A 20,961-nucleotide genomic window follows, 5' to 3' on the forward strand; every position below is an offset into this window, starting at 1 on the left:
GATGTAGTTCTTTAAATAGCCTAAATCTCTTCCCAGGACAATTCAGCCCCTTTACGTTATAAGTGATAACTTGTAGTTCTTCCATCTTGTTTATATCCCTCCTTTACCCTTCCAACCCTCCTCCTCTTTTCCCTTGCTTTAGTACCCCCCTCAATCCTGCAGAGTGTTAACCCTAGTATCAATACCCCTCCCCCTTTCCCATTTTTAGGCAACTATTATACCTACTTATCATTTGTGGGTCAAACTCCCCACCTTTGAGTTAATACTAGGGGTCAAACTCTGCCCATGGACGGCTCCTCCTCCCTCCCACCTCCCCAGTACCCTCCATCCTTTTATTAACTCCTTAAAATTCCAGGTACCCCTTGAAAACAGAACTAAATATCATACTATGAGAAAGACTAAAGGGCAAGGAAGAAGAGAGAGAGAGAGGCATGAGAACAACAACAAAAAAAAAAAAACACAACCCTCGCATATATCTGGATATCCATTTCTCCATATCTAATTTCTGCTTTTCCTTTGATCTTTCTCCAGATTGCTTCTTTATCTCCATGTTTGTTAAATTTAACAATTATATCCCTTGGTTTTTCTTTCCCAATGCCTTGTTGGCGCTTTTCTACTCGCACGATATCTTCCAGGTCAATCACCTCTAGGGCAGGTCTGTCCATTATGGAGTTTAAAATTTTTTCTACTAATTCTTGCAGTGTTTCCCCTTTTGCATTCTCTTGGACTCCTCTTATCCTAAGGTTACTCCTCCTGTCCCAATTTTCTTGTACCTCCATCTTTTATATCAATTTTTTCTGTATTTTCCCCATATTCTTTATTTTCTTTTCTAATTCCGCGATGTTTTGAGCCTGATTTTTACTTTTCTCCTCCATTTCTTCCACTCTCATCAACACCTGCCCCAGGTCATTTCGAATAGTTGCCATTTCTTGTTTTATTATCTTCTCTAGATCTTTAAACATCTCTGCCATTTCTTTTTTGTTTGGTACATGTAGTTCACTCTCTCTCATCTCCATGGCTCCTATGGTTTGTTGACTACTAACATTTAGTCCCAACGATAGTCTAGGGCTGCTTTCCAAACTAATATCCCCTTCACCTTTTCCGTTTTTACCTTGAGATCTTTCTGGGGTCACTTTTCCCTGGGATGTATACTGTTTAATCGTTCCCGTTTGGGACCCTTTTGGCCCACTTCCTTTACTACTTTTGTTCTTCATTTCTTTCATGGGCCTTGCTCTCTTTTATACATAGATGATTCACATAGATATAAAGGTCCCAACCTAGCCCAATTAGTGACCGATTTTCCTCCTCTTTTAAGTTGCTTAATCTTCTTTTCTTCCTTTTTCTCTCCCTCCTCTTCTTTTATTTCAAAAGCCCCCGGGAATCCCCCTTTTCTCCCCCTCACCCCTTATTTTCCTCAACAGCACTATGGGACATTTAAAATATAACAGTTCCAGGCTCTCACTCACCCATGTCTCTAGTCCCTTGCTGTGAAGAAGGTAGGGGTTTCAGGTTCCAGCTCCTCTGCACCTTGGGGGGGATTCCACAGGGCTGCTTCTCCTTCTTCTCCCGTTTCCATAGGGGTCCTCCACAGAGAGGCTATTTCCAGGTCCTCACCCCTATGCACGGCTAGCCAGGGAGCAGACTAGGGAGCAGGACACATGGAGCAGAAAGCTGCCTTCTCCCTTACTCAGCACGCCGGCCGGCTTCCTCCGCTCCCAGTGCTCCTTTGCAGTTGGACATGTGACCAACCTGCTCTTCCGTCTCCCGGCAACCCGGCTCTCTGATCCCCCGGACTCCGGGCGGACCTCTCTCTCCTCTTCACAGCTCGGTACCTCCGCTCCCTTGCCAACACCCCCGGCACTCGGGTAAGTCTCTCCGCGGCTCTTTACTTCATTTGGAGGGCCCCTGGGGAGGTTAGTGGAGGAGCTTAGCTTAGCCTATATCAAGCCCTCCGCTGCCGCCATGCTCAGGCTCCTCCCCCCTGCGTGCTTGCCTGATCTCTGTTATGAGATGACTCTCATATGCAGCAGAGTGCCAGTACTAGTGCCACCCTACCTTTTGTTGAACTGGCGAGCACCAGCGGCCTAGTACATCCTGGTCTTTCACATACCAGCACTGCTGTATCACTTGGTGACCTGGCGAGTCCCATAAGTGTAGTTTAAGCTGGTGCGGTGGCGAGCACAAGTATTGTCCCGCAACCACCAAGAATTCGCACACAGGCCCGTAGAGCCCCTAGTATCCTTCCAGATGTGCTTGCAAATCCCGATTGACAGCCCACAAATTCTGAAGCACCCGTACTTCCCCCATTCACTGCCCAACCCAGAATTCAGGTGGAAACAGCAAATTTACCTACTCCCCTTGATTGTTTGGAGCTGTTTTTCATGGAATATCTGTATGCATTGATTGTGGATCACAGCAATTTATATGCACAACAATTTATCGCCGCCAACCCAAATTCAAACCTTGCCAGACCATTTGCATGGAAACCCATTACGGTTTCTGAATTAAAATTTTTGGGGGGCCCAACCCTCAACATTGGCATTACTAAAACAAATGAATTGCAGTTGTATTGGTCTACAGACCCGATTCATCATATGCCTGTGTTCTCTGCTGCCATGGCCAAGCATAGATATGAGAGTATAATGTGTTTTATTCATTTCAACGACAATACACTCTGTCATCCTCGGGGTGACCCTGAATTTGATCGGCTCCACAAAACTCAGCCCCTCGTAAATCACCTTAACCAAAAATTTGCAGATGGCTATACTCCCCAGAAAAACATCTGCATTGATGAATCCCTCATTAATTTTTCTGGTCACCTTACATTCAAACAATTTATCCACAGCAAGTGTGCCAGATATGGGGTCAAGATGTACAGTGAAGGAAGTAAGTATTTGATCCCCTGCTGATTTTGAATGTTTGCTCACTCACAAAGAAATGATCAGTCTAAAAATCGAATGGTAGATGTATTGTAACACTGAGAGACAGAATAGCAACATAAATTTCATAAAAAATGCATGTCTAATAAATTATACACTGATTTGCATGTTCATGAGGGAAATAAGTATTTGATCCCCTATCATTCAGCTGGATTTCTTGCTACCAGGTTTCTTTCATGCAGGTAACAAGCTGAGATTAGAAGCAGATTCTTAAAGAGAGTGCTGCTAATCTCATTTTGTTACCTGTATAAAAGACACCTGTCCACAGGAGCAATCAAACAATCAGATTCCAAACTCTCCACCATGGCAAAGACCGAAGAGCTGTCCAAGGATGTCAGGGACAAGATTGTAGACCTACACAAGGCTGGACTGGGCTACAAAACTATCGCCAAGCAGCTTGGTGAGAAGGTGACAACAGTTGGTGCAATCATTCGCAAATGGAAGAAACACAAAACAACTGTCAGTCTCCCTAGGACTGGTGCACCATGCAAGATCTCAACTCGTGGAGTGCCAATGATCATGAGAACAGTGTGGAATCATCCCAGAATTAGACATGAGGATGTTGTCAATGATCTCCAGGCAGCTGGGACCACAGTCACCAAGAAAACAAATGATAACACACTACACCGACAAGGATTGAAATCCTGCAGTGCCCGCAAGGTCCCTCTGCTCAAGAAAATACATGTCCAGGCCCGTCTGAAGTTTGCCACTGAACATCTGAATGATGCAGAGGAGGACTGGTTGAAAGTGATGTGGTCAGATGAGACCAAAATCGAGCTCTTTGTCATCAACTTAACTCGTCGTGTTTGGAGGAGGAATGCTGTCTATGACCACAAGAACACCATTACAACTGTCAAACATGGTGGTGGAAACATTCTGCTTTGGGGTGTTTTGCTGCTAAGGGGACAGGACAACTGCTCCGCATCAAAGGGACGATGGATGTACCGCCAAATCTTCGGTGAGAATCTTCTTCCCTCTGCCATGGCATTGAAAATGGGTCGTGGATGGGTATTCCAGCATGACAATGACCCAAAAGAAATGGCCAACGCAACAAAGGAGTGGCTCAAGAAGAAGCACATTAAGGTCCTGGAGTGGCCTAGCCAGTCTCCAGACCATAATCCGATTGAAAATCTGTGGAGGGAACTGAAAGTTCGAGTTGCCAAACGTCAGCCACCAAACCTTAATGACTTGGAGAGGATCTGCCAAGAGGAGTGGGCCAAAATCCCTCCTTAGATGTGTGCAAACCTGGTGGCCAACTACAGGAAACGTCTGACCTCTGTGATTGCCAACAAGGGATTTGCCACCAAGTACTAAGTCATGTTTTGTGAAGGGGATCAAATACTTATTTCCTTCATGAACATGCAAATCAGTGCATAATTTGTTAGCTATGCATTTCTTTTGAACTTTGTGTTGCTATTCTGTCTCTCTGTGTTACAATACACCTACCATTCAATTTTTAGACTGATCATTTCTTTGTGGGTGGGCAATCATTCAAAATCAGCAGGGGATCAAGTACTTATTTCCTTCACTGTATAAGACCTGTGAGAGGGCAATAGGCTATACTTATAAGTTTTGGATTTACGAGGGAATAGATAGTCACGTGGAGCCCCCTGGATGCCCAGACTACACGGGGAGCAGTGGCAAGATAGTTTGGGACTTGGTGTCATCCTTTTTCCATATGGGGTACCACTTATAAGTAGACAATTTTTATTCAAGCGTGCCACTATTTAGACATTTGTACAATCATGGAATTGGCGCATGTGGCACAGTGCGACCTAATGTGTGCCCACCATTAGAAGTGAGTGAAGGGCGGTATATTCTAATGGTAGGCATACCACACACTTTTTCTCTCAGAGATTTCTTCTCTATTTTTCATTCAGTCCACAGGCTGCACACACACAAAAAAAAAAAAGAACATAGCATATATACCCAACAAGGACCAGCGACGTATTGGTACATCACTGGACTTTGAATGGTTATACCAGGATGATGCCTTCAGCTGCAGGCATCATCCTGGTATCGTTTTTTTCAGACGGCGATCGGCTTTCATTTAAAAGCAATTCTAATGGCTAATTAGCTGCTGGATTGCTTTCACAAGCAGCGGGAGATTATGCCCCCTCCCCCGCTGCCTTCTCCGGCCTTCTCGGGCAGTCCTGTGCCATCGGAGTTACCTGAGAATACAGCCGGTGTTTCTGCCAGCTGACCATGGAGCTGATTGGAGACCAGAATGGTGCCAATTATCTCTATAGTCTAAGAAATCGGAAGCTACGAGTATTTCATCACTTCAGTTTCGCAGGATATAAACAGCGTAATTTGTAAATTGGGAAAGCATCTGATCACACCAATCTTGGTTTGATTAGATAATGTAAGGGCAGAGGAGATATCTAGAGTATGATAGACCCCAGATTTCTCAAAAAAGAATATATGACAATGCCCATTGAAGATACAGGGGATATTTGCATTCCCTGTGATAGCCTTAAAAGTGATAAAAAAAAAAAATGAAAAGGGACAGTGTAAAAATAATTCTAAAAATCTAAATAACTTTAAAAAAAAAAAAAAGCACCCTTCCCCCCACGCGCATACCTGCGTGTTCGAGCGTTGACCCTGTGCCGGTATGTAAACAGTGGTTGCACCATGCATGTGCGGTATCACCGTGAACGTCAGATCAAGGGCAGTAGTTATAGCACTAGACCGCCTCTGTTAATCTAAAATGGTAGCTTGTAAAGGCTTTTAAACATTGTCTATGAATATTAAAAACAAATGCAGTTTGTCGCTATTGCACGGGGCATGCGCAGTTTTAAAGCATGTCATGTTTGGTATATATTTACTTAGCATACCATCATCTTTTATATTTTACCAAATAATTGGCCAATATATTGTGTTTTTGTGCATTAAAGTATAAAAAGTGTATTTTTTTTTTAAATTGCATTTGAAAAATTGCTGCACGAGTACTTTGTAACAAAAAGGGGTCATTTGGGGGGGGGGGGGGGGGGGAGGTTGGTGCTATCCTGGCATTTCAGGGCCTCCAAAACTGTGATAGGTAGTGAGGAAGTGAAATGAGGAATTTATGCACCTTGAGGCTTTCAAAGTGGTCATTGGATTTCAGGCTCCTCTATGTGGATAGGCTCCCAAAAAGTCTCACACATGTGGTGTCCCCATACTCGGTAGAAGTAGCAGAATGTATTTTGGGGTGTAATTCCACATATACCCATGGCTCGTGCGAGAAATATATCATTTACATTAAAACTTTGTGTAAAATTAAAACAAAACTGTTTTTGTCATTTTCCAGAAATGTGAGGAAAAAAAATAAATCTTCCATGGACTCAAAATACCTCTCAGCAGATAGCTTAGGGTGTTTACTTTCCAAAAAGGGGTCATTTGGGGGTGTTTGTACTATCCTGGTATTTTAGCACCTCAAGAAATGTGATGGGCAGTCAGAAAGTAAAAGCTGTGTAAATTCCATTATCTATAGTTTGTAGATGCTGTAACTTTCACACAAAGCAATCAATATACACTTATTGGGATTTTTTAACCAAAAACATGTAGCAGAATACATTTTGGCCTAAATAACGAAATGTTCGTTTTTTGGATATTTTTTATGACCAGAATGAGAAGCTATCGTTTTTTTCAAAAACATTTTTTCATTCAAATTTTTTTGGTTTATAGCACCAAAAATAAAAAGCAAAGAGGTAATCAAATACTACCAAAAGAAAGCTCTATTTGTGTGAAAAAAAGGACATAAGTTTCATTTATGTACCATATTGCTTGGCCGTGTTATTGTCAGTTAAACTAGCGCAGCGCTGTATAGCAAAAAAAAATGTCGTAAATTGCAGTATCTATACCATAGTTTGTAGACGATATAACTTTCACACAAAGCAATCAATATACACTTATTGGGATTGTTTTACCAAAAACATGTAGCAGAATACATTTTGGCCTAAATTTATAACTAACTTTGAGTTTACTATATATTTTGTATAGCCAAAAGTAAAAAATATAGTTTTTCTTGAAAATTTTCAGTCTTTTTTTATCATGTGAAAATTAAAAAGTGCACAGGTGATCAAATCTCTATTTGTGTGAAAAAAAAGGACATAAATTTAATTTGGGTACAGCATTGCATGACCGCGCAATTATCAAATGAATTAGTGCAGCGCCGAGTAGCAAAAAGAGGCCTGGTCATTAACCTCTTCCATACAGGGCACTTTTACCCTCTTCCCTCCCAGGTCATTTTTCAGGTTTCAGCGCTCTCACAATTTGAATGACAATTGCGCGGTCACACAACACTGTACCCAAACTAAATTTTTATAATTTTCTTCACACAACTAGAGCTTTCTTTTTGTGGTATTTAATCAATACTGGGGTTTTTATTTTTTTGCTAAATTAACAAAAAATTACCGAAAATGTTGAAAAAAAACACGTTTTTCTTTGTTTATGTTATAAAAGTTTGCAAATAAATAATTGTTCTTTAAATTTAGGCCAAGATGTATTCTGCTACATGTCTTTGGTGAAAATAACCCAAATTAGGATGTATTTTTTAGTTTGTAGGAAAGTTATAGAGTTCACAATTTCTTGAGGTCCAAGAATGTCAGAACAGTACAGATATCCCCCAAATTACCCCTTTTTGCAAAGTAGACAGTCCGACGTACTTCATAAGAGGCATGGCGAGTTCTTTGAAGTTGTATTTTTTTTTTCATTAATTTTTCGTAAAATTTAAAAATTAAAAAAATTATTTACACTATTTTTTTTTATCATCTGGTAAAGATAGTGTGTTCACTAGCACTGGGAGCACGAGCAGAGTGAAAGTATTGTTTTGAAGATATGACACTATATGCAATTCTTTTGGAGGTAAATTTCCTATGCAAAAGTGGACGGATCTAGGAGCCCAACAACGAAGGAAGGTGAATTTTGTGGAAGCTTTTTCAAATTTATGAGAGGGCAAGAGTAAGGATGACAAATGGTTAGTGGTGCACACACGGTGGAGTGATTTTTGCATGTAATAGTACTGTCTTTGTAAGTGCATTTTGGTGTGTTGGATATCATGCATTGTAGATAATGTACTATATGTGATTTATATTTTTTCGAGGGTATTAAGTGGAAGAGGATTTTTATCACTTGTCGGGGAAGAATATTCATTAAGAAGATATTGGCACTACTGGGTGTTTAAAATACAGAGACACTGATCAAAAGTTGGACTGTGCATTTTAGACTTTCGGGGGAGAAAGTATATATTTTGGCATCAGGGGGTTTTATTTATTTTTGTGTTAGCACATAGTATCACACCGGTACATTTATTACTTTCCTGTAGTATGTCTGCAGTCTCTGGTCCTCTCCTGTAGTACATCCGCAGTCTCTGGCCATCTGTAGTATGTCTGCAGTCTCAAATCATCTCCTGTAATATGTCTACAGTCTCTGAATGTCTCCTGTAGTATGTCTACAGTTTCTGACAATCTCTTGTAGTATATGTATTAATGTGCCACTTTGCTTAATTATTTGGGATTGCTCCACTGCTCAGTGAGCTTTAATGGCATGCAGTAAGCTCTAGCAACCAGTCAGTGAACAGTAGTGATCTACTGTAGTCTCTAGCAATCAATCGGTTAGCAGTAATGATGTGCAGTAACATCTAGCAACCAATCAGCAGTGATGATGTGCAGTAACCTCTAGCACTCAATCAGTATGCGCAAATGATGTGCTGTAACTTCTAGCAACCAATCAGTGATTGGTAATGATAAGCAGTAATCTATGGCAACCAATCAGTGAGCAGTAACAATGTACAGTAACCTCTAGTAAACAGTCAGTGAGTGGTAATGATAGGCTGTAACATCTGGCAAACAATTGCAATCGCTGGCTGCTGTTTTTTTGTATGTCTCAGAGTGTGTGTGTGTGTGTGTGTTGGGGGGGGGGCGAGGGGCACCCAAAAAAATGTTTTCCCTGGGCCCAATCAATATTAAAGATGGCCCTGACCACTGGTACTGTGTTGTTCTGCCAGGAACATCCATGCTAAAGTCTGAAACAATGCAGTTACTATCAGCAGTTAGTATGCACAGGCATTGTTTATTCTTTATCAAAGTGTTGCCTGCTAAGCTGTTACATAGAATACAGTCTAAAGTATATTGTGTCCTCAGCACCATAACTATTAACCACTTCCCGTCTGGCCCATGTATATAAATGGGCGGACGGCAGCACTGCAGGGGCGGGTGGCCGTTTATAAACGTCATCCCCGCTCCCCGCCTGTGTGCACTGCTTGGGAGCTCGCTGCATCGTGATCCGGTGCCCGCTGTGTCCGGAGGACACAGCAGAACACCGATCGCTGTACGGTTCCTCTGTGTGAGGTCCCGATCATGTGATCACTGATTGGTCAATCAGTGATCACATGAATAGTAGTAAGCAAGAGGTCACTTTTGACATCATTGCTTACTACGTGTGAAATCTGTGAATGATCACAGAGATCACATGGTACAAGGCTATTCACAACAGTCTTGTATCCTTGTGACAAGCTGTGACCAATCACAGCTCGCACAGTATTTCTCAATGTGTGCAAGAATGTAGTCAGAGAGAAGGAGAAATTATTGCTTTTATAGCTTTTATGGATGTAAAAGCAATCAGTGTAAAAAAAAAAATATTCATCACCCCCCACAAGTAATACAGTGTCACTATGGTGACACTGTACTGCTAGGGTGACAGTATGTTAAAAAAAACAAATATAAAAAATAGTATAAAAATGTCAAAAAAAAAAATTTTCAATTATAATTTTTGGTTATAAACTAATTTGGGTTATTTTTTACTAAAAAGATAGCTGAATACATTTTGGACAAGATTTATGAAGAAAGATTATTTATTTGCTAAATTTTATAAGAAAAACACTTTTTTTTCAAAATGTTTGGAAATTTTCATTTACATAGCAAAAAAATAAAAATCCCAGTGGTGAATAAATACCACCAAAATAAAGTTTTATCTGTCTCAAAAAAATGCTAAAAAAGTCATATGGGTACAGTGTTGCATGACCGCGCAATTGTCATTCAAAGTGTGATAGTGCTGAAAGCTGAAAATTGGCCTGGACAGGAAGGGGGTGAAAGTGTCCGGACTGGAATAGGTTAACAGCACTTTTGATGGAATATTCTTTAGATTGTAAGCTCCATGAGCAGGGCCTTCCTATTCCTTCTGTACTGAAATGTATTGTAATTGTACTGTCTCCCTTTAGATTGTAAAATGCTGCGTAAACTGTTAACCTCTCAAAAAGTGCTGCCCTCCACCCACCTACGCACCAATCAATCCTGTTGTTCAATCTCAATTTCCAAATTTGTACATGTGAATCGTGATTCTAAAATGACTATGCATAAACACCTGAGGAGCATCGATAAGAGGAAGGAGAAAAGGAGGAATTATTAGGGCGTGCAGATATTAGCACCAGTCCTAATAGGGGGGCACAAGCTGTACATGACTTCACCTAGTGATTTGGTCATATAAACCAGGTGAGAGCATATCTGGTGGAGGGAATTTGATATCACATTTGGATAGTAGTTTTAAGTGTTGGAATAATTGTTAACACAATTGAAGGATATTCCTTATGAGAAGAAGCTTTCAAGTGATTGTCTGGAATTTTTGGACTGTTTATGGACCTTTTTGTTTGCACATTTATGTTTAATTATTTGAAGTCATTTTAGAATCACATGATTCACATATGCAAATTTGGAAATTGAGATTGAACAGGATTGATTGGTGCATAGGTGGGTGAAGCACGGCACTAATTGAGAGGTTTTCAATTGTAACACAGTTGTATGGGAGTGTGCATAGTGTGGGCGATTCAGTATATAAGCATTATATTTCATTAGTGTATGCATAGCAGCTCACAAGAGTCACGGTTATTGCTGTGCAAACTGTTGGCACTATATAAATCCTGTATAATAATAATAATAATAAAAAAGGAAAAACATCAATTGTGGTTGTATGTCTATGCCACTATGGCATGTGACTCTCTGCTGCTAAGTGGCTGAAGAAACTGCAAAAAAAGAGTGAGAGTGAAGCAAACACACTCTGTTACTAGGTTTTCTTTTTGATCTACATTTATTCAACACTTTTACTAGTTGCTCTCTGGTTTGTATTGCTGTTCTCCATTGTAAAAAGTGTGATTTAATGACCACCTGTCTGTCCAGCTCTTGCTGAGTGTAACAGGCAGGCCCAGACTGGCCATAGGGCACACCGGGCATTTTCCTAGTGGACCGAGGCCACCTGAATGGGAGCGGCTGCCGGGCGGCACATAGAGGAGCCGGGCCATGCATTTCTCAGTTCCTTTATATGCCACCCGGCCGCCCCTCCTATCATCTCCTGCATGCCCTGGGATCCTATATGCTCCCCCCTCAGTTGCTCCCCTCCTCATCTCCTGCAGCGCTGCTGGGGATCTGTTGGCATATTCTGTCCCCAGTGCTGACACGTCCCCCCCCACCTGCCACAGACGGGAGAGGAGAGAGAAAGCTGGTTCTGCCCCTCCTCCTCCCACCCTCTCTTCCTGTGACTGCTCCGCCCACACTCCTCTCCAGCCTTGTGGTTTCTCTGCCCCCTTCTTCTTTCTTTATTTCCCTTCTTCCTTCTTTCCCTCCTTCCATCTTCCCTCCTTCTTTTCTTCCTTTCGTCTTTCCCTTCCTACTTCATTCCCTTTCTTTCCCTTCTTCCCCTCCTTTCTCTCCTTCCTTCTCTCCCTCCTTTCCCTCTTTCTAGCCTTCCTTCATTCCCTTTTTCCTTCTTTCCCTCTTTTTTCCCTTCTTCTCTTCTTTCTTTCCCTCCTTTCCTTTCTTCCCTCTTTCTTTCCCCTTTTACCCTCCTTCCTTCTCTCCCTCCTCCTCCCATTTCTTTCCTTCCTTCTTCCTTTTTGCCTTCTTTCCCTCCTTCCCTCTTTCCCTTCTTCATTCTTTCCTTCCCTTCTTCCTTCTTTCCTTTCTTCTTTCCCTCCTTCCTTTCCCTCCTTCCCCTCATTCCTCCTCTCTTTTTTCTCCCCCCCCCCCCCATTTCTTTCCTATTATTCTTCTTTCCCTTCTTCATTCTTTCCTTCATTCATTCCCTCTTTCTTTCCCTCCTTCATTCTTTCCTTGCTTCCTTCTATCTTGCCCTTTTCCCCTCTTTATTCCCTTCCTTCCTTCTTTCCCTTCTTCCCCTCCCTCCTTCTAGCCCTCTTTTCTTCTTTCCTTCCTTCCTTCTTTCCTTCAATCCCTCCTTCCTTCCATCAGTCCTTCTTTGTTTCTTTCTTTCTCTCTACCCCGTTTCTTTTTCTTTATTTCTCTATCTCTGTTTCTGTTTTCTCTCCTTTCTTTCTCCTTTATTTTATCTTTATTACCCTCCTTCCCTCTTTCTTTCCCTTCTTTCCCTCCTCCCTTTCTTTCCCTTCTTTATTCTTTCCTGCCCTCTTTCTTTCCCTCTTTCTTTCCCTTCTTTCCCTCCTATTTTCATTCCCTCCATCCTTCTGTCCCTCCTTCCTTCTTTCCCTCTTTCATTCTCTCCTTCCTTCATTCTTTCCCTCCTTTCTTTCTGCCGTCCTTTTTTTCCCTCCTTCCTTCTTTCCTTCTCTCCTTCCTTTTTTCCCTTTTTTTTTTTTACCTCCTCCCTTCCTTCCGCCCTTCATTTTTTCCCTCCTTCCTTCTTCCCTCCTTTATTTCCCCTCTTTCCTTCTTTCCCTCCTTTCTTCTCTCCTTCCTTGCTTTCCTCCTTCCTTCCTAAAAAAAAAATGTTAAAAAAATAATAAAATATAAAATTGTAAGAAAAATTAAATAAAAATAAAAACCTACTGACACTAGTGGCGGAACTACCAGGGTCACAAAGGTCACTCTTGCAACCGGGCCCTGGCATTTTGCCACCCGACTCTTAGGAAAGGGTCCCTGGGCTTGGGGTTTCTCAGTCCAAAATGCCCAGGCCTATTTTTTGTCTCAGTCCAGGTCTGGTAACAGCATTTGACCAATGGCAAGATGACAGTATACAGTAGATCTGCATGCATTAGTAACTTTGCTGTGATTCCCTATTTTTTATTCACATCCATTAATAAGAGCAGTCCAGGGCTTTATGTATATTTTATGTGGCTATGGCAGTACAAAACTGGGGGCAACCATTCAGAATTCCTGGCTTCATTCCCATTTGGTGTCTTAGGATCGTAGACAGAATTGCTGCAATTCTGCCTGTGATCTTAAATTGCAGTGCTATTGCAAAATGCATATATTCATGGCACGTGGTGCAGTTTTGCCATGATTATCGCACGTTAGGCCTCATTTACAGCATACGTGCAGAAAAGCTGATGCGTAGATTTCACTGCAGTGAGTTTTGTACACATTGCAGATTCCTGAGCAGAAAAAAATCTGCAGGTGATACCAGTGTTGTGGTGTGAAAAGGACATATAGAGAACTATTGATTTCATTGTGTCCTTGCAGAAAGACTGATGTCTCTGTACCATGGTGTGAACGAACCCTAAATGACAAGGCAAACCGCAATGCGCAAATTGTCACCCAAAAGAAGCCCCTGCTCCTTTTTGGGTGACAAGCTTCACGAGTTGCAGTTTGCCGCAGTTATTGTATGGTAATCACGGCAAACCGCAACGCATGAAGCTTGTCACCCAAAAGAAGCTCCTGCTCCTTTTTTGGGTGACAAGCTTCACACATTGTGGTTTGCCACGTTTACCAAGCTATATCGTTACAAAACCGCTTTTCAGTTTTCAGTGCCATTGAAAATTAATGGCCCTTGAACAGTCAATTTGCGATTGCAGTGCGACATGAGATTGCGTGCAGAATTGCTGCGATTCTGCCCACAATCCCAAAATGTCAAATGTGAATGGAGCCTTTTTTCATAAGTTAAGTGCAGTCAGGTCAACGAAGATTGATTTCTGATTAAGCTATGGGATACTGCACTTTGATTTTTTCTGGACTATATAGCTTGATCTGTGAATGCATTATATAAATACCTTAAAACTTCACAAAGAGTCCACAATGTAGAAATCAGTTGATTTATTATTGATCCACCTCTAAGCATTTATTATATAATATTACAAGCATAATTTTTCTAAGTCCTCTTTAGAAATTGTTTAGCATCTCTTCCTCCAAAAACTGTTTTTTTTCCCATACCAGCCAGACAGTACCAACTGTCATTTCTAAAGTCCAGGATTGAATATGAAAGAATGATTCAGACTGGTTGCTATGGTCAACAATACATTTTTTTCTATTGCACATTTATTATAATCCCTACTATATTAAAATCAAGCTTATGTAACTATACTGAGCTGTGCTGAAATATAGCCTCACACATTTTGTGTAAAGCCTAAGATTCATTTGGCTGGAATTCTTTGTAGAGTTCACATATTGGGATGTGTTCTCTGATGATTATGTCCCGTTTCACATGGGCAGATCCCATTCTAATCATCAGGGGACCTTTGAGTTGATCCCCTGCTGATCAGAGCTGAAGAGGACAGGTGTTACATTTGTGTCCACTGAGTTTATGCAGTTTTACAGAAAGACCTCACTCCACTCTGTGGGTGGCTTGGTGTAAAAGGACTCAGCTGTCTCTGGTTCAATAAAACAGATAAGGACACAGGGGACCGGGACGTAGACGAGTGTACATGAACACAAGTCTATTTACATCCCCCTGTCCATCGAGATGCATGAACCTTCTGATCAGGTCCACCTGAATACTGACAGGTAGACATGATCGGAACACCCATGTGAAAGGGGCATATAATACATAGTGCAAATGATTGTTAGTACATGACATATTGGGTAACAAATGCATTCATCTACTAAGCATATTCATTCTCCTGTTAGTACATGACAAATCGGGTAACAAATGCATTCATCTACTAAGCATATTAATTCTCCTGTTAGTACATGACAAATCGGGTAACAAATGCATTCATCTACTAAGCATATTAATTCTCCAGTTCAAAACCAGTTCTGGTTACCTTGACAGTATGCAGGCAAAAACACTGACTCCATTGGTATAGGGCAAAGAGGACATCTCATTGCTTCATCCAAGTTGTACATTCTGTTCTATTAGCACAATTTTCTAACAGTACCTAAGGAGTAATTTAAATTAAATGACCTTTTGCCTTATGAAAGGGTGCAGTGCACTTCTTAAAATGTGAATTTGCCTTAGTACTCCAGTGCCTGTAGACTCATAGTTGGATATCTGCAATATGGGATCATCTACAGAAAACCACACATAATGCTGTCTCTGAGCACAGCCTTTCACACAAGGTTTGGACCAATATTTGGTGACGTCTCTGCACTTTTTATTGCTCTTATGAGGACCTAATGGTGGTGAAGCAGTACGTAAGGATCTGCAGTGCAAGGATCTCCCTGTTCCTGCTACATTCATTTTGCGGATCTTTACTTTCTCCACCTCTCCTGCCATCTACTAATGTCTCCCCCTCTTTTACTGCTGCTGTCTGTGGATCTGTGGCTCCTCAATCTTTCCTACTGCTTGTTGTCATTACCCCACACCAGTCATCAGTTCACAATTCATTAGATCATGAGTCATGAGGGAATGGGGGAACATGTCTGACATGAAAAAACAAAGCCTTGGTTCTGTATTTAGGTGGCTTCTGCCACGCAGAAACAGTGTGGAACAAGTCATGGTGAGTCAGTCCTGGGGAAAATATCAGCTGCATGGAGCCATCTAGCAATAGCAGCGACTAGTCCTTAGGCCTTCAGCTCTCTTTTTGGGCACAGCTTTAGGTCCACTTTAACAAAATCAGGTCAGTAAAAGGTCAGGTCAAAAGGGTCAGTAAATTTTCTGTGGTTTGATATCCTTTTTTCCTTCTCTCACCGCTTGGAAAATTAAATAAGTATGGGTGTTTTGCACTTACAGCATAACAAAAAAAATAAAGTAAAAGAAGATCCAGATCATTGATCTCCAAATATTGGATTAAGACACGTGGTTCTCCTCCCTTTGGTTAATGTTTTTGGGATCCTCTCTCCAGTCACAGACTTTTTTTTTAACTTCTGTTTTTTTTTACGTAACTTGCCATTACTTATATAGGTTCATGGGATGACAAATGTTGAATATACCTTGTTGATACAATGATATTTAGTACCTTTTGTTACAAAATATTTTATAATTATAAATGTTATTTTTTTCCCACCCACCATTATGCCCTTTGACATTTTTTTAGCATTGCTTTGATGTTGTCCATTTATGAAAAATATGACTTCATCCATAAAGCTTCATCCTCAGTCGTCGTCATCATCATCAATAATAACTAAACCGTTGTCTTCACAATACTGATTGTAATTAAAGAGCTCTATTGGAAAAGGCACATCCATCCATTTTTTACAGGGTTTACGCTCCTCTGGAGTTTCTATTATAAAATTCCTAATGCTGATAATCGGAAGACGCACTCCTTTGTAGATCATAATAAAGCCCCAGTTCAGCTGAAAGAAAGAAAGCATCAGCTTAATGGATTGTGTAAACATATAGAAAGGCAACAGTGCTGCCAATAGCTTTATGCATATTAAAGCAGAAACCAAAAGTGATCCAGTGAAGAGAGCTTTATTATTATTATTACAATACAAGATTTATATAGCGCAGACAGTTTGCACAACACTTTACAACTCATGAGCAGACAGTACAGTTACAATACAATTCAATAAAGGAGGAATTAATGGGCCCTGCTTGTTAGAGCTTACAATTTAAAAGGGAAGGTCAAGTGACACAAAAGGTAATAACTCTGACTGAAGAGCTGATGGGGAAAGTGAAAGTACAGCTGTTAGATGGGGGCAGGGTAGGCTTCTCTGAAGAGAAGGGTTTTCAGGGATTGCCTAAAAATGGAGATAGTCAGGCAGATTGGGATAGGGAGCTCCATAGGATAGGAGAGACATGGGAGAAGTTCTGGAGGCAAGCATAGGAGGAGGTGACAAGGGAGATAGAGAGCATGGAGTTTTTGGTTGATGTTTTTAGACTAGATTAGTGATGTAGCTGGGGCAGAGTTGTGGATGGCTTGCGATTTATTGTTAGTATTTTGAATTTTTTTTAAAGGTTTTTATTGCCATATGTAATGTAATGGATGGTACAAAAAAACAATATACAGGTGGCATATTCCAACACATACATTATACAATGCACAGCAGGATTACAATTCAATACCAGCACCCATAATAAACATGTTTCATACTATGCCTACATCACACTTCCAAAATAGAAAGGAAAAGGGACCTCAGCCAATGCAGCATAGTACTGTTACTAACATCACATATAGCTTTTCTATAAAGAACAGAACAGAAAACAAATTAAAAAAAATAAAAAAAACAGACAAAAGATTCAAAATCATTCTGAAGTGTACCAAAGCCCATCCCATCCCATCCATGCATCAAAAAAACAATACCAGAGCCACCACTTGCACAGGAGTTTACATCTAAAAAAAATGATTCCCTTACAGGCTTTCTACCACCATGTCTGATGAAGTCTGAGTCTGATGGGGGCACCCCCGAGCCTCATATGTCATCCCATATAATGGAATGTCCTAATTTATCAGTTTTTTCCATGCTGCTAAACCAAGAGTTTCAATGCTATCAGCTTCTGCACATAAAAGAACAGAAGCCTCAGAAAAAGCTTAGTAGCATTGTCTATAAGGTCATCCTCAGTACTGAATTTAATTAAGTGAGTGGCAGCCAATGGAGGGATTGGCAGAGAGAGGTAGCAGATACTGAACAGTTGGTAAGGTAGATGAGTCTGGCAGCAGCATGTATGATGGACTGAAAGGGAGATGTTAAGATAATCCAATGAGAAGGGAGTTACAGTAGTCGAGGCAAACAGAGAGTGAATTGTGAATGAAACTTCGTGGTGTCATTGGTTAGGAAGGGGCGTACTTTGGAGATGTTGCGGAGGCTAAAGCATCAAGCTTTGCACATTGTGTGGATGTGGGCCGAAAAGAGAGTTCAGAGCCCAGGATAACACCTAGTACCCTGGCATGTGGAGACGGGTTGATTGTTGTGCCATTGATCTCGACAGAGAAGTCAGGGGAAGGAGCGGGGGGGGGGGGGAATATTATGAGCTTGGTTTTAGATTGAATGAGTTTGAGGAAGTGGTGTGACATCCAGACTGATATGTCTGTCAGTAAATTAGTGATGCGTGGGGAGAGTGATGTTGTGAGCTGAAGGGTAGAGAGATATATTTGGGTGTCATCAGTATAAAAATGGTATTGAATGCCATGGGAGGTTATCAGTTGACCCAGGGAGGAGGTGTAGATCAACAATAGGAGAGGTCCAAGAACAGAACCTTGGGGAACCCAACAGAAAATGGAAAAAATGGAAGAGGAAAGGAGGAAGTAGAATTGTAATTAACACTGAAGGTGTGGTGGTCTAAGTAGGATGAGAACCAAAAAAAGAGTACAGTCACAGAGACCAAAGGAGTAGAGTTTTTTTGGGGAGGAGGTGGTCAATCGTATTGAGGTCTAGAAGTAGGAATACAGAATAGTGTACATTGGTTTTAGCTGTTAGTAGATTGTTAGTGGGTCGTAGGAGAGCAGTTTCCCTGGAGTGTTGAGGGTGAAATCCAGACTGAAGGGGACCAAGAAGGTAATTCTCAATGATGCCATCACTCAGCTGGTTGTAGACCAGATGTTCAAGGAGTTTGGAGGAAAGGGGGAGCAAGGAGATGGGGCATAGGTTATTAGGAATAGTTGGGACCAATGAAGGCTTTTCAAGTATGCATAGTGCATGTTTTAGAGAGTTGAGAAGATGCCGGAAGAGATTGAAGATGTGAGTTTGAGATTGTAGGATAGAGCCAGAGGGTGACTGGAGTATTTGAGAAGGAACAGGGGTCAGGTGGTTAAGTGGGTGTTGGAAAAATGTTTAGTAACCTGAGGGAGTACTGAGCGTACCTGTGGACAGGGGTTGTCAATGTTGAATTATAGGCAAAACTTTTTTTCATTTTGGATAGAGAAAGGGAGGGTTAGAACCCCTTTCAGATTTTTTTTTGCCATCTGCGTCCTGTTGCAGAGATTTCCCTTCACTTCCTGTCCTCTAGCCAAACAGGAAGTGAAGGGAAAATCCTGCAAATTAGGGGATTCATTGGGGGCCCCCAGGTCACCAGTACAAGTGTCCCTATTGGAAGATTTTCTCTCTATTACTTTTCTGGGGACAACCCAAAACTTGAAATTTTCATTTACTTTCACTTTCAATGATAATGGTAAACCGGACAAATAGAGAGGGTGAATCTCCCTAACGAGGGCACATAGGGCAATAAACCTTGACTGGGGTTCTAATCTCTCTCCACTCTACCCAAAAATAAAAAAAAGTTTTGCCTTTAGTTATACTTTAAGTGGGGGAGGTATCCGTACAGTGAAGATCTCTTCACAAATTGTATCAATCTTATTTTTTAAGTGATTGGCGATCTCCTGGGCAGTGAGTCAGTCAGTAAGTGGAGGCAGTGGAAGACTAAGTAGAGAAAAGTTGATGGGGACCGGATGAGAAGATGTTAATGAGTGATAAAATAGGTCTGCTTGGCAGTGAGGATGCAGGAATTGTGTTTTTGGAGGGCAGATTTACATTGGTCGAAGTAATTTGGAGACTTAGTCTTACGTCACAGGCACTCAAGAGGGCAGCTACATTTTTTGAGACTTCTGGTGTCATCTGTTTGCTAAGGCTGTAGTGGTCGGGCCTGGTTCTGCATGTAGTAAGGGGGAAAGCTTGTCTAGGAAGGATCTCAGTGAACTGCTGTACACAGAAGTGGCTAGGTTGGGGTAGGACGGGTGAGATTTTGTCATAGACATGGCCAGTAGCAGAATAGAGAAGAAAAGGGTTAAAGTGCATGGTAATACTAGTAATAGGTAGTACTGGTAATTGTTAAGCAGTTGAAGGGAGAGGTAGTGGAAGACTGGGAGAGAGTGAAATTAATCAGGTGGTGATCTGAGAGAGGAAAATGGTTGTTGGAGAAGTTTCCCAGAGTTCATAGGTAGGAGAATACAAGGTCAAGGGTGTTGCCATCATAGTGAGTAGAAGCATGTATTCATTGCTTCAGGTCAAAAAAGTAAGTTAGACTTGAACGTTTAGAAGTAGCAGGGGTGTTACAATTAACTGGCATGTTAAAGTCACCAAGAATGATTGTGGGAATTTCACAGAAGAGATAGTAGGGTAGCCAGGCAGATAAGTTATCAAGAAAGGTTGATAGTGGTCCAGGGGGCTGGTAGCTCACAGCAATTCTTAAAGAAATTGGAGTAAATGGATATATACTCTGAGCTTCAAATGATGAGAGGAACAAAGAGGGAGGACAGTGTAGAACCTGAAAGGTGCTTTGTGAGTATAGGAGGAATCCCATTCCACCTCCTTTCCGTCCACTGGGTCTGGAAGAGCAAGTCCAGAGAAGGCAACCATGGGAAAGGGAAGCAGTAGAAGCAGAGTCGGATTCATGAAGCTAGGTTTCAGTAGCAGCAAGTAGATTAAATGAGTTAGTGATAAAGAGGTCATGGACAGAGTTGAGTTTGTTGCAGACAGAGTGGGTGTTCCAAAGGGCACAGGAAAAGGGTAGGCTGGTTTTGGGAAGATGAAGAATATTAACTAAATTGTGTCGATTGTGGCTGCTGCCAGAAGGTGTAGGGTGATGGGTATGTTAGGCACAGTTAAATGATGGCGACCCAGGATTTGGGTATATTTTTCCAGAAGTTAAGAGAAGAAGAAGGGTGAGGGAGGTAATATGGCAATGCAATTTTAATAAAGAGACATGCCTCAGTATCCTGAGGTTTTTATTAGCATGTGGGTTTAAAATAAGAAGGAGGTGATGAGTGCAGTAATAAGGAGAGGACAGAAGTGACAGTGATATATACAAATTATGGGGGGTGAAGAAAAAGGGTAAAGGAAACAGAGTATAACCATTTCCATACCGGGCACTTTTACCCCCTTCCCTCCCAGGCCATTTTTCAGCGCTCTCACACTTTGAATGACAATTGCGCGGTCATACAACATTGTACCCAAACTAAAATTTTAACATTTTCTTCACACAACTAGAGCTTTCTTTTGGTGGTATTTAATCACCGCCAGGGTTTTTATTTTTTGCTAAATTAACA

At 41.3% G+C, this 20,961-nt stretch overlaps 1 protein-coding gene across 4 annotated transcripts in view; it reads right to left on the minus strand.

The window, feature by feature from the left end:
- Nucleotides 1–13,900: 13,900 nt before the first annotated feature.
- Nucleotides 13,901–20,961, minus strand: part of DHX58 (DExH-box helicase 58) — a 97,918-nt gene continuing 90,857 nt past the window's right edge. For all 4 annotated transcript variants that reach the window (XM_089690626.1, XM_089690628.1, XM_089690625.1 and 1 more), the window contains one exon: nt 13,901–16,333. In XM_089690626.1, coding sequence (XP_089546752.1) covers nt 16,133–16,333 — 201 coding nt within the window. In that variant the 3' untranslated portion in view covers nt 13,901–16,132. The remainder of the gene's footprint in view (nt 16,334–20,961) is intronic.

This window comes from Staurois parvus, unplaced genomic scaffold, assembly GCF_062004578.1.
Source record: "Staurois parvus isolate SC_StPar_1 unplaced genomic scaffold, SC_StPar_1.0 ptg000538l, whole genome shotgun sequence".
In the NCBI taxonomy this organism is placed as follows: domain Eukaryota; kingdom Metazoa; phylum Chordata; class Amphibia; order Anura; family Ranidae; genus Staurois; species Staurois parvus.